General features: G+C 45.4%; 1 protein-coding gene across 3 annotated transcripts in view; it reads left to right on the top strand.

Annotated features, from left to right (window-relative positions):
- ZFYVE9 (zinc finger FYVE-type containing 9) overlaps positions 1 to 13779 on the top strand; it is a 57625-nt gene extending 43846 nt beyond the window's left edge. For all 3 annotated transcript variants that reach the window (XM_040073622.2, XM_058421676.1, XM_040073621.1), the window contains exons 12-19: positions 2297 to 2379; positions 3120 to 3224; positions 5999 to 6149; positions 7277 to 7357; positions 8688 to 8850; positions 9671 to 9776; positions 10699 to 10875; positions 11393 to 13779. In XM_040073622.2, the coding sequence (XP_039929556.1) occupies positions 2297 to 2379; positions 3120 to 3224; positions 5999 to 6149; positions 7277 to 7357; positions 8688 to 8850; positions 9671 to 9776; positions 10699 to 10875; positions 11393 to 11554 (1028 nt within the window). In that variant the 3' untranslated portion in view covers positions 11555 to 13779. The remainder of the gene's footprint in view (positions 1 to 2296; positions 2380 to 3119; positions 3225 to 5998; positions 6150 to 7276; positions 7358 to 8687; positions 8851 to 9670; positions 9777 to 10698; positions 10876 to 11392) is intronic.
- The last annotated feature ends 569 nt before the right edge of the window (positions 13780 to 14348 follow it).

Genomic DNA, 14348 nt, shown 5'->3' with positions numbered 1-14348 from the left:
GCAGATGAATTGTGCCTCAGAACACACCCCCAGCCATGCGCTGGCAGCTGGCAGAGCCACCCCGGCTCACACAGGCCAGGAGGAGCTGTGTGTCAGACCCACAGTGAGGTGGTGGTGGGACCTACAGCCTCGCTTGCAGCTCTGCTGGGAGGCTTTTGTGGAGACCAATCCAGTTCTGAGCGCGTTTGTACCCATTTAGTGACCTGAGAGTTATGTGCAGAACAAGTCTGGTGTAGTTAGCACGAGGGACAGAGCCTTTGAGGTGTTAAATTCTTTCCATGCTGAAACAAAACACCATTTGCTTTTAGATTTTTAAAACCCATGTTCATTTTCCAGAGCGTAACAATATGTGTGCAGGGGCAACAAACCTGGCAGTTTGTTGCAAAAATTCTGCTGCAACTAATAATAAATAGGCTGGAGAGAATGTTTCATCTGAACAAGATCTTAGCAGTTACCATAAATTAGCATAAAGTTAAGATAAAATAATTTTCAAAAGTCATTTACTATTGTTGGAGCAAAGACATTACTGGCAGTTTGTCCACCATGAGGGGCCAAAAACTGGTATGTTTTACTCATCTACAGTTTTGATTAGTACGTCTCATTAATCTAAATTACTGTGAGAATGGTCTGTTGTTAATTTTTCCCAGAACTCTTTCAGAACATTTTAGCAAAGTAAGTTTTATAATATGCCATACAGAGATTTGTCACCTTAACTTTTAAAATTTTGAGGACGTTGGGAATTTTCCACAAAACATGTGTTGCTGGAGGAGAAAAATAAAATCCTCAAAATTTGTCTTCTGAGGATAAAGACTGAAGGTTAAACTTGTCCACAGAAACATTCATGTTAAAGGTTTGTAGGTTTTTGTGTGTACCCACAGGCATTTTTTAAGTAGCGCATTTATTCCCATCAGTATTTAGAAAAACAAACAAAAAAATCTCATATTTTGGATGTGACATCTGTTTCTGAGCACAGAAAGAAGTGTTTTGATAGTGACAAACAAAAGTACCTGCTCTGATCTATTGGGAAGCCGGGCTTTGCATCATTCCTACAGCCGTGGTTTGGATTTTGGCATGTTCCCTGGAGCTGTGCCAGTTGTGACTGCAGGGCGCTGCCTCAGTTTCTCCCTGGAAGGTGCTGCTTTTGTGGCCCAGGTTTCCTGGGTTCCCTTCCCTCCTCCTTGCTGGTGGAGCTGTCAGAGCCCAGCCATTAGTGCAGTGCTGTGCAGATGGGGTGCAGGAGGCCCTGGGGTTGCTGGGCGTGCAGAGAACATCTGCTGAGCATCCGCAGATCAGCCCAGCGGCTCAGGCTCAGGGAATTCGGTGCATCTGGGACGGAGCTGGGCTGCTGCTTGAAACCAGGGTGGCAGAAATTCAGCCCTTGCTGGTGCCTCAGGGCACTGTGCACGGGTTGTTGCTGTGTGGTGCCTTCAGGTATCAAATCAGCGTGCAGAGGCTGGAGCTGATTTCCATCAGGAAATCCTCATGTTATTCACATGATGCTGAACGCTCTGCAGTCCCTTCTGACCACACTGGGAACTGGGAGGGTGGCACCTGGGGAAATCAGGCTGAGTGTTTGCCTGAGGATAGCTTAGGAATCCTCCTCCAAACATGTGTTTAGGAAACCTTGGCATTATGTACCAGTGCATGAGTCATGTTGCAAGCATTGTGATGGCTTCTGCTGCAACGTAACGTAATGCAGCCAGGTCCGTGCCCTGCACTCGGAATTGCATCACAGATGTTTTACAGGTATGGATGTCAGCCAAGGAATGCAGATATTTTACATCACTGACATACCATAAATGTCCTTTAAATTGTTTTTGATGTACCCCTGCGGAGTTTGCCACACTCTCATGAAATAATGAAAACAGGAAATAATCTGGGTTATCACTTGAACGTCACGTGTCAGCTACAGAACTGAAAGACTGATGATGCTGTAGTGGAGAGCAGCAGAATGGTTGTACAAAAATAGAAGCCATTTCCAAGGAGTAGTCTGAAAAAAAGCACTCAGAAAGGTCATCCTTGCCATCAGGGCCCGGGTCACTCAGTTCAGCCCTGCAGTGGGGCACCGGTAAGCTGTCCATGTAATTATTCTTGTTCTGAGCATGGTGGCAAGCAGCCATGACACGTGTAAGGTCAGTATAATGCTGAACCCTTCTGCCCCTTTGCTGTTTAAATTCCAGTCTTCCCAGTCTCGTCTTTAGCTGCTGTTTACCACATTCAGCTGAGGAAATGATACTTTTGCAGAATCTGAGTATGTAAATTTCCATCTGACCTGTTCTTTCCTGTTTTATTCCAGTTTATCCATGCCCACTTTTTAGCGTCAGATTCCGTAAGCCTTTGTTTGGAGAGACTGGCCACACCATCATGAACCTCCTTGCAGTAAGTCTGTGCTGGAATTTGTGCATTCCATTGGTGTCAGTGATTCTCTGGGGGGACATGGGGCTCCAGGTGCACGCAGTAGCAGGAAGGTCCAGGAGATGCAAGAGGGGGAAGTGGGGGTTTTGGAGAATTTCCCTGCTGTTACTGAGAGGGGGTGTTAGCTTTCAACAGCACAGTGAATTGTAACAAGGTACCCAAATCAATATCCCAAACCTGGCTGCTGGGGGGTGTTTGGATCTTGAAGTAAATGCGTTGTTTGCTCAGATTGCTTCCTCAGAAATGCTGGGTCATCACAGTGTGCAGTCACAGCTCTCTGATTACATACTGCTCCGACTGAAGGGACGTTATTATCTCTTCTACTTCGCAAATATTTTCAATATAGGAAATTCTCTTTGATGCATGACTTAATCTCACTGCTAGAAAAACTGGTAACTAAAGCTAGTAATGTAACAGAACACGGGGAGCAAATTTCCTTACATACAGTGATGATATTCAAGGTTGGATAACATTAATTGTGGTGTAAGAAAATGTGAGAAATGACAAACAGTCCCAATGGTATTTTTTCGTTTGTGTACTGCAATTACATGGGTTACACGCTGTGGTGTCTCTGTCCCTCCCTGCCTTCCAGCCAGATGACAATGATTTGAGTGGCCTAAGTAGTAGTCACCAGGACAGTTATGAAACCTACAGTGTTAATGATCATCATCATGCCTAACTTAAAATCTTGTTTTAATTATCAGGACTTCAGAAACTACCAGTACACACTACCTGTGGTCCAAGGTTTAGTGGTTGATATGGAAGTCAGAAAAACCAGCATCAAAATACCTAGCAACAGATATAATGAGGTAATGTTTATAATACATACATTTGGGTACAGTTCCTTTGTGATCGGGGTACCTGGGATCTGGAGGAATTTTTATTCTGTTCACTACCACTAAAGAAAAATACCTCGAAAGCAAAAATTATCTGTGTGATGCACACAGCTTTTGGAAGTGAATGAGCCTGGCTTCACAGGAGGAACGCAGTTCCATTTAGTTCCATTAAACTCTTAAAACTTTTTCTTCAGGTTTTTGAACTGTTTCCATAAAGTATCATGTGTTTGATTTGAACAAGTAAGTTGACAAGCTTTACACTCAGGTAAAATAGGAAGAAAACATGCATTAGCTTTTCTCATTTGTGTTGTGTGTTCCCACTCAAAGCATTTTGTAGTATTTGTTGGATTGCTGATTATTTTATGTAAAAGTTCCCTCAACATGAAAATTTTGTACTTGATTTCTGGTGTGAGAAAATCAGTCAGCACCTGTAGGAGTTAGTGCTGCTAACTAGAGAAAGCTGGGGGAGGAGGTATTTGAACAGTAATGAAAGGGAACAGTGGAGAAGGGGATTGATTTTGTGTTCTGTCTGGAGGGAAGGGGGTAACTTGGTAGTTTGAAACATGCCAGAGTTGGGGTGAGGGCAAACCTCCTGAGCAGAGTGGTATTTGTAAAAATTCTTGTAAGAGCAGAGCAGAATGCAGCTTTATCTCAAGAGGGAATTGCCCTGCAAGAAGCATTTGAGTAAAATAAGTGAGGGAAAAAAAAAAAATCATTGAAGAAAAGTGTTCTTTTATGAAGTTTGAAAAAGATGAAATTGATGAAGATGAAGGGTCTGTTAAGAGGTGTTTTAATTTTTGATGCAGTTGTGCCAGAACAGAAGAGGTCAGTGAGGTTTGAATGAATTCAGTCTGGAATGGCACAGACAATGCAGTTCAGTGTCAGCTGTGCCTGGGCTCTGCAAGATCTCAGCTCCTCTTGTGCCTGACATGGCCTGAGCAGGACTGAGAGGGAATTCCTGTGGCAGGGACGTAGCAAAACCTCTGAATTGTGCTTGGGTTCTCTTCCCAGCTTTTTAAATGGAGAAATTGTTACCTGTTTAACATTGTTCTTAGCTTGTGGCTCATTTGAAATGTTGTATTAATAGGAATTTTTCATGAGTTTACTTTGAATTAAGACTCACAGATTCACAGAATCTTCTGAGTTGGAGGGGACCCACAAGGATCATCGAGTCCAAGTCTTAATGGCCCATACAGGGATCAAATCCCTGGCCTTGGTGTTACCATCACCCTCCTCTAACCAACTGAGCCAGTCTCAAGATGAATTAAATAATAAGACCTTTACTTTTATTTAATTAGAAAGGACTCTTACTCAGATGTTTTCGCTAACTAAAAAGTGAAAAACTAATTTGAAATCTCATGTGCGTATTAAATGGGGAGAATTCAGTCTGTGATTAACATTAATGCATGGTTTTTCTATTAAATACATACTTTTGTCTTCAAAATTATTTAAATTTTCTACAGCTTAGAGGTCCCTAGTTGCCTGTTTAGTCCCTCAGCAAAGGTGACTGTAATTTCTTAATCAGTTGCCTTCTAAGGAAGCACAGTTGCCACATCCAGTTGTTTCTTGTTGTGCTGAAGGCAGCTGCCGGGCTCCACAAACGTGGCTGTTCTGGAGCTAAAATCCAGTTTCTGGATCAGCTGGATAATGAAAGGGACTGTTGTGTGATGCAAAATATCAATTAAGTTTCCTCCCCAAACATTACACCTGTGCACATTTGTCAATAGCGAGCATCAGTTAATGTTCCTGACGCTGTAATTAAGGTTTTACGTCGGACTGAGAGAGACAAATGTGTTGTGTGTAGCCTGCATGCTTATCAGCTCCAGGAAGCAGAGGTGGGAGTGTGAGTGCTGTTAGGAGATGTCAAATAATTCCGTATTTTTCTGGGTTTTCACTGCGGGGGGATTTGTGTCATTTAATTTGACTTTTTTTATTTGAAGCAAACATGTAATTTTCGTGTTTAGAACAAATTCCAGAGTTGGGTGACTCCCTCAGTTTTCTTTTGGTTCAAAAATCACCGAGTCTGAGCCTCCACAAATAGGAATAGTGGAGAAAAGAAAAGAAACTATATAATCAACCAAGGGTATTTTATCAAAGCTTATAACTTGGTGTGTGTTAGATGATCATCAGCAGAACTGCAGGGCAAATGTGTCACAAACTCTTTTGGATGCTTTCTGGAGGCTTCATTTATCGAGAAAGAAAATTTGGATGTTTTTAAAAAGTCTTAAATTGGGAGCATCGATCCCAGTTTCACCAGTTGGTGCAGGTGAAGCACAGAGACACTGAAGCTTTGGTGTCTGGTTGAGGCAGGACAGGATGAGATGGCCCCAGTCTGGGAGCCCATGTGGCACTGAACTGTGGAGGGGCTTGGATGATTTGTGTCGTTAACAACTGGAGGTGTGTAAACAAGCCAAGTATTTCCTCCCAGGGTTTTTCTCATGTTGGTTTTTTTTTTCCCCCCCCAGTGTATTTTTAAAACCAGGTAGAGAGAACAGCTTTTGCACCTTTTGTAGCTCAGCTGTCCCTTATAGCACTTACCTTAATTGCACAAAAGATGGCACTTTAAAGCATCCAGGCAGTAAAAAGACCTGAACCCTCTTCTCAAAAGCAGTTTACGGTTCTGAGTGCTAAAACCTGATGTGGAATATGAGAACTTGAGAAGCTTCTGATTAAACTGCTCCAAGAATCACCTATTTATGGAAGTGCTTGATGAACAGGGTGGAAATGCTAAAGCTCTGTGCTTGCAGATGATGAAAGCCATGAACAAATCCAACGAGCACGTGCTGGCAGGGGGAGCGTGTTTCAACGAGAAGGCAGACTCGCATCTGGTGTGTGTCCAGAACGACGATGGCAACTACCAGACACAGGCCATCAGCATCCACAACCAGCCCAGGAAAGGTGAGGGGAGCCCTGGCTCTGCTGCTCTGCACGGCTGCTTGGCCCCTGTGTTGCTGCCCCAGCCTTGTGGGGCTTTGTGAATTGGCTGCAGCTGGATTTGGCTGGGTTTCACCCAGTTTTTGTTAGAGAAAATCAGTCTGACAACTGGCGTCCCTGACTGGGCAGCTTTGTGCTGGAACTAGCTTAGGCAACACCTCTCCATTGATAATTGAGAGCTGGCTCTGGCATTATTGGATGTGCAGGTGAGGTTGTGGTTGCCTGTGCTTGACCTACACTATGTGAAAGGAAGACTCAGTAGGACAGAAAGTTAAATAGGAATAACCAACCACAGCAGCGTTGTAATAACACATCTTCAAAAAACTTCTCATTTTCACCTTAATTAGACCATCTAATTTCCAGGGTATATTTTTGTTCCAGTAGGCTGAAAGGCTGCAGCAGCTGTGTGCTGAGAATTTAAATGTTGTGGGTTTGGGGACATTTCTGGCGCAAAGACATTTCTACAATCTCCAAATGAGAACAAAACAGAGGCTGAGTTGAATGTCTTGCAAGTATCATTGGTGACTCCAGCAAGCGTACTGGCATGGAATGTCACTTGGGACTGATGGTCTTGTCTGACTTCTGTTAACTTCACCTATGGGGCAAGAAGAGGGATTTCCAGCTGGAATTTCATGATGTTTAGTAGTCATTAAAGATAATTTCACTTTAAGACAGGTGGCTTTAAGCTGTGGCCTTGCCAGTGGGCTGGTGTTACAGCATGATCCATAAACAGCTCACTCATAGTCTGCCACCTATGTGGGAACATTTAGAAGGTAATTGTGCACTTGGTTACCCAAAATTAGTAATTCTGAAACTCAGAGGTGTGTAGGGCATGGAGAGGGAGAGTGATAAAGTACAAGCATTCATTAACTTAGACAAAAACTGTTGTCCAGTTTAGAAAGTAACTGGCTGATCATTTGCCTTTGCATATCCAAGCTTATGATGTGCAGTACAGGCACCATAATCGCAAGCAGCATTTGTCCTGATTCAGGGTAATCACCTCTCTGCCTGCTAAAGCCGATACCTGATCTTGGGTAAGGCATTGCTGTGACAAAAGCCCCACTAAATCTCTCCTGTTGTTGTTGTTGCAGTGACTGGTGCCAGCTTCTTTGTGTTCAGTGGAGCTTTAAAATCCTCTTCAGGCTTCCTTGCCAAATCCAGTATAGTGGAAGGTAAGAACTGAACTGTTTGCTTAAAACACGCTTCTCTCTTTGCCCAGCCCAGCTCTGCAGTTAGCAGGGCTCTCTGCTCACGCCTTGGGCCTTGGAGTCTTGCTGCTGCTTCAGCTTTATCCTACTTTCTAGCAAAACCCACCCTGTTCCCTTTAACAAGGAGGAATTTGTGCAGATGCTGCAAAACAGGGTCACAAGAAAATGAGGGTAGGATACGAAATACTTGGCTTGGGAGCCTGTGATCAATTCAGAGGTTTGGGCTGAATGAGGAAATTGTGAGCCTAAGAAACACGGAATGTGTAATCCACCAAGCAGCAGAGGAAGCCTTGCTGAACTTCCTCAGCTACCAAACAGCTCTGCAGTGTGCAAGGCTATGAATGTGCATTGTTCACGTGCTTGTATGCAGGCAGATGAGAGCGGGACAGGTTGAGAGCACTGAGCCGCTCCCTCTGGGATTTGCTCTGTCGTATCACAGGAAGAGCTGCTGCTGGGGTGCTCTGGCTGGAAGCTGTTAGTGCCTGCTGCTGAGCTGCGCAGCTGTGCTCAGGTCCCTGCAGCTGTGACGGTGCAGGCAGGGGTGGTGGAGCAGTGCTCCTGTGCCCGGTGCTGAGGGATGCCAGGTGCCCACGTGAGCAGTCAGCTGGCAGAGCCCCGTGGGTGAGCAGGAGCTCCTTGTGCAGCTCTGAGTGTGGCCACGGGTGGGGTCCCTGGGCTGCCAGCAGAGCATGCAGGTCATGGTGCCATTTCCCGTGTCTGATGGGTGGTTAGGGTAAGACAGTGGTGCAGGGGGACTCGGTCTCTACACGGAGAAGTGTTTCACTCCTGGTATTTTTGCCATAACCACAGTGGTGCTGGGTTAATGGCTGGACTGGATGACCTTGGAGGTCTTTTCAACCTCCTTCAGTCCAAATTCTGTATCTTTTGCCACTGTCAGGCAAGCACTGACTTCTCAGCCACTGTCACTGCTGGAGTGCTGCTTCCAGAGCCAAGAGACAGCTGAACGGAGCGGTGTCAGTTGGGGTTTCTGAGAGGGGCCTAGAGCAGGTGTCAGGTTGTGAGGCAAACTCACAATGGGGACTTTGCTACAGCTGACTTCACCTGGGAGCTGCCCTTCTCTTACTGTTGTGTTTTCCCTCATCAGCACTCAGCAGGTTTGCATTTTAGGAATGCGAGTGTTCAGAAATGGGCTTATGGAGCACTGCTGCCCATGATGCTTGAAATGAACATTTAACTCTGTTGCAAACAGAGGAAGGATGTTAATTTGTTTTTCCTATATAGGCACTGTTTGACATGGCTTATCTTGGCTTACGAGGATTTCTTGGTTCCCTAGATGGAGTGATGGTCCAGATAGCTGCTGAGAACATGGACTCTTTGAGACAGGCCTTGAGAGAGATGAAAGACTTCACCATCACCTGTGGCAAAGTAGATGCTGAAGACCCTCAGGAACAAGTTCACATTCAGTGGGTAGAAGATGATAAAAACTTTAATAAAGGGTAAGTAGAGGGGCAGTCACTTGACACTGGTGCCTGTTAAAAATTTTAATTGATCTTGTAAGGCACATGAATCTTCAAATCAATAGGAATTAAAAGTCTGTGCCTCTGTTTTGAGTGATAAGATGCAATTAATTGTAATGAAAATGGAATTGAGATACCAGAGCTTTGGGGCATCAATTTAGAAAACTGGCAATGCTATGGATTTTTTTGGCATTGCCAATATCGTTACTGGAAACCACTAATATCTCCAACTCTCAGTGCTGAACCCTGCACACTGTGGTCACTTTGCTCTGTTGGTGCTTAGTTTGCATTAAGTATAGCTGGAAACAGAATTGCTGAACATCAGTAGTATCTTTGGACACTTGATAGTTAAGCCAAAAGGAAGGTGGATTTGGCAGCTGAAGTATTAGTGGCAGTAAAGTGCTGTTGTGGTGGATTCCATATTTCAGGACTCAGCACCTAGAAAGAAGGACATTTCTGTAGTTTCAGGTTCTCCAGATCAATCTTAGGTTCCGCAATCAAGTCCTGGGCTGTGTAAGTTGTGTGTAAGGTAGTGATGGCTTACACTGAGTTTACAAATGAGCGAAAATCCAACCTGTATGAAACGCCTCGTTACTCCATCAGAGCCTTACAGGATCACAGCTGTGCTGCAAAACTTTGCTGAAAACCTTCAGGAAGGTCTTTCCTGCACCTGCACTGTGCATGTGACCCCTTCCAGGAACTGCCCTCGGATTCCAAGGCCATTCTCTTGCAGAGAGGGCTCCGTCCAGCTCAGGTGGTGTGCTGAGTCAGAGCTCACCCTCCTCCCTCCCTTTTGCAGCGTTGTGAGCCCTATTGATGGCAAATCCATGGAATCCATAACCAGCGTGAAGATATTCCACGGCTCCGAGTACAAGGCCAACGGGAAGGTCATCCGGTGGACAGAGGTGGGTCCTGGGGCCGGGACTGCGGCCAGGGCCGGGTCCAGCTGCTCCCCAGTCACCACGGGGAAGCAGCACCCGCTTCCCCACGAGCCTGTGGTGCTGTTCTGCCCGCACAGGGAGCTGCAGCGTGGCATCCTGCGGGATCAGACACGCTCCTGACGCAGCCCGCGCTGCACCGGCCGTGCTGCTCACGGCAGGGTGTTCAGCGTGGGGGCACCACGAAAACGCTCGCTGTGTTACACACAGGAACGCTTGGGTTCATCTGCCTTCATGTTAAAAGCTGCATTTCTACATGGAGACAAATCTTAATAGAAGTTGTTTTTTAGAAATGTTATTTTGAGCCATTTTCTCTCAAATGCTGCATGTTAAAGCGCTGTGGCATAAATCCCTCAGAAACTGCTTGCATGGCTGATGTTGCCTGTGACTCTGCCAGTACACAAATGCTGATGTCAAAATATTTCTTAAAGTGTTTCACTTTGCCTGCTGAGGAGGAACCAAGTTCCTTACTCTGCAGCTCAGCCTCCATGTGCCCTTTTTTCCCAGGTCGCTTGGGCTCAACAGAAACAAGTTCAGTGACAAAAATAGCAGAGATATTTGGGTTTGTATTAAAAGTGTAATTTTTCTGAACTAAACATCTGTTTAAAAGCAGGTTTTTATTAAAACCATGCGCCAAACATAGTGAATTTCCATAGCAACGCTTTTGACTGGATCTGAGAGGTTTCAGAGGACTATTTAAATTTAAATATTCCTTCTAAAGTTGGTTGTTTTTTTTTCCCTCCATAAGGTGACTTGTCTTCAGGGTTTTTTGCTGGGCTTCCCTGAACATTTAATTCTTAAGTCTTCATTTGTAAAAGTTTAAATTACATCCAACCTGAATTTTCTAGAAATGCCAAGTTTTATGTCTCATGTTGACTCTTCCCTTCAGGTGTTTTTTCTGGAAAATGACGAGCAACACAGTGGGCTGAGTGACCCAGCTGATCACAGCAGACTGACTGAAAATGTGGCAAAAGCTTTCTGTCTGGCTCTGTGTCCTCATCTGAAACTGCTGAAAGAAGACGGAATGACTAAGCTGGGTCTGCGTGTGACACTGGACTCGGATCAAGTAAGTCTCCAATAGTTTGGGTTTAACTGCGGCTTTGTTCTCTTGTTCATCCCCCAGAACGGGAATACACTTTAACCAGGAGAATGCTGAAGAAGGGGCAGTATCAGATGCTACTCAGGTGGTGCTGTTGTTTTGTGTTTTGGGACATCTGTTAGAGCCAATGCCCAGCCTGAATTAACGTAGGCTTGACCCCCCTGTGGCACGAGCAGCACCTGCTCTGTGCTCAGAGAAGACTCTTAATTGGCCTTTTTTGCCAGCAATTACTGCTGTGTGAGGGTCCTGCTCATCCCAAGGAGCTGCTTTGAGAAAACAGGAGAAAAAGGAAGCTCCTTTTGCTCAGGCAGCCACTGGGAACACAAACAAGCACAAAGACAAGTGGAAAAGGTTCTTTAGTGCCTGCTCAATCCAGTCCGAGTTCCTGAACTCCCCTGGAGATGCCACAGCTCCTCCTCCCTTCCTGCCCCCTGACTCAGAGCATCGTGTCCTGTTCTTAAAACCCACTCTTTGTATTTTTTAGGTTGGTTATCAAGCTGGGAGCAATGGACAGCCACTGCCCTCTCAATACATGAATGACCTGGACAGTGCCTTAGTGCCAGTGATTCATGGAGGGGCCTGTCAGTTGAGTGAGGGGCCAGTCATAATGGAGCTCATCTTTTATATTCTGGAAAACATCTCATAAGAGGACTTCATTTTCTGTTCAGACCTGTTCCAGCAGCAGTTGTATCTGAATCATTTGCACTTTAAAACTGGAAAATTAAGCTTTTGTTAACACTATTGGGGAAGGGGGGGAGGGGGCGGGACAGTTGTTCCATAATTCTAAATCTTCTATGCATTGTCAACAACCAGAGGATCAGGGCAGCTTCTATACTACAACATGGCTATGCTATCCTTGCAGCTAATCCACTTCTGTTACTGTTTAGGAAAATGCTCATGTTTAAAGACTTACAGTCGTGTACTCTCAATGCTCAAAGGGTGCGAAGATCGCTGGGGCGTAAATAAAAAGTGAAATTCCAACCTTGTACTGTCTGTAGATGGACATGTAAGAAACAATCAAGACCTCCATTCTGACCTCATCCTGATGCCATTTGTGGTTATTCTGTAGACATTAAAAAGTAACGTTTACATTATTTTGACCAGGTTAGTGGTTGAAATACATCTGGAGAAGCCCTTGAGAGACAGAGAAAGATTCCCATGCCATAACCCTGTTTGTCTGTGCGTCCAGAGGAGCAGGACAGGCATCTCTGAAAGTTACTGAACTGCAGCTGTGTGTGTGTAATAGGCTAGTTTCCTTCTCTCCTCTCTTTACCACGAAAGTCCATCACTTGGGCAGGTTTCTGTGATCTACAACTCTGCTGTTCTGTACTTTGTTTACAAATCTGTCTGAAGCAGAGGAAAGATCAGCCCTCAAGTGCAGTTCCATCTTGTTCCTTGTCCCCTCCCTGCTGTTCGCTGTAGTGTAACGCCAGTGTCATGTAACCCAAGCCAGCTTGCACTTCTTATTGCAGCCCCATGTCCAAGCTTACCTGTGATAGCAGTGGAGTGGCTGTTCCTGCATGTTCTGCTGAAAAAGGCTTTGTGGTCAGTTCTGAACACGTGCACTCGGCCCAGTGCTCCTGGTCTCACCTGAGAGGGCTTTGGTAAGGAAAGCAGCTGCTCGTGTGTGCCAGGGCATTAAGGAGCTGGAATTGAGCATCAGCCAGAGGAAATGTGGTCCCATGTTCTTACTGTCTCCATGGAAAGCTGCTAACCAGTGGCAAGAGCTGTAAGCAGGAGAAGGGGTTTGATTTGTTCAGCCAGTCATGCAAAGCAGCTCTTTTGAGTCCTTCCCAGGAAGAGGGGTGAAGGTTTCTCCTCCTGTCTAGAACTAATTAATGTGGAAGAGAGGTGCTAATTTATGGTGCACATTTGTGGTGTCAACCATTCCCTGTTGCCGTCCATTCTGGGGAAGCAGCGGGGCCTGGCTGGGCTGTGCTGTGACACGGTGACACCAGGGGCCTTGCACAGAGAAAGGGAAGTGCCAGGCCACTGTGAGACTGAGGCTCTGCTTTTTAAACAAATCACCACCGCTGGCTGGGCAAGGGAAGGATGACTGCACACAGTGATACATTCCATAGAAAGGCAGCCCAGTGTCTGCACAGAGTGCACTTGGGAATAAATGGCTGCTGCTTTTCAAAAAAAACAAAGTATGACAAATCCGATGTTCCAAATCACAGCTGGCACCACCCAGCCCTTGGAGAAGACTGGCCAGGGAACAGGGGCCAACCCTACAAACAAAAGCTGGCCAGCAAGAGGGAGCAAGTACCAAACTTCAGAGGGTATCAGATCCAAGTGAAGCCTTACCTCTGGCATTTGGGAGAGGGTGGGTGACCTAATGCACCTCATTGAGTGGCTCCTGCTGGCCAAAGCAGGAGCTGTGACCCAGCCCAGCTGCACTGAGGCCACTCGCTCGCCCTCTGCACCCTGGTTCTGCCCCCTGGGACACGGTGTAGGCGCGGTTCCACAGCTGGAAGAGCATTCCAGAAACTCGGTAATAATCTTCCTCCTAGAGCCTGCACTCCAGCTTTGCCACAGCAGCAGCTTTCCAGTTATTCCGTTGCATTGTTACGCTTAATAATGCAGTAAAAGAGGTGAAAAATGTTTATCTTCTCTTCCTTTGCCCCAGAAGTCTTTTAGGTTTGGATTCTGTTTGTGTAAAACACTATCAAACTGGTGACCGACATGTCTGCTTCAACCATAGCCTTTGAAATGACCTTAATTACCATGTTGTTAAGAAATGAGTACTTGTTTAGAAAAAAAATTGTACTTTTAAAATTCAGTTAGTTAACACTGCAAAAAACTGCATATTATATTTTTATTTTCAACATGTAGTTTTGTATATTAAATTTATTGAAATTAAAAACTAAACACTGTATTGTCTTCATCTGCTCAGGAAGACAGAGGCAGAGCTGCCTGACCTGTCTGGACTCTGTTCTGTCTCCCACCCTGCCCAACCCTGGCACAGGCACATCCTCCCCTTGGAGATCCCTGGTTTCTGTTAGCTCACAGAGATTTTAAAACACAAACAGATTTAGTACCCTTTCATGGATGCTGCTGATCAAAAAGCATTCCTGAAAATAAGTCATGATCCAGTTTTCTTAAAGGACAAAGTTGTGACTATTTTCCCCATTACCTGGAAGAATTGTAAAAGCCTATTTTTGTAAAAATACAAGGAACGTTTGGGAAGCAGCAGAGTCTAGTGTACTGTTTTCTTCCTTATTTAAATTAAAACCCCAACACCTTAAAGGATGAAGGCACAGTACCCTTCTGCACTGGACAAAGCAGTGCAGCAAGCACGGCACACAACTGGGAGCCAGAACAAAACCAGAGGTCTGTAAACACCAACCTGCTGAGGAGCCCTGGGGCCTTTCCTTCAGGAAGGGACAACCCCTGGAACCTCTGGAGCCAAGGGCGTGCACTGAGGAGGGACTGGCACC

This window comes from Hirundo rustica, chromosome 9, assembly GCF_015227805.2.
Source record: "Hirundo rustica isolate bHirRus1 chromosome 9, bHirRus1.pri.v3, whole genome shotgun sequence".
Taxonomy (NCBI): domain Eukaryota; kingdom Metazoa; phylum Chordata; class Aves; order Passeriformes; family Hirundinidae; genus Hirundo; species Hirundo rustica.
The sequence above is the reverse complement of the archived record's forward strand: the minus strand, read 5'-3'. Positions and strand labels throughout refer to the sequence as shown.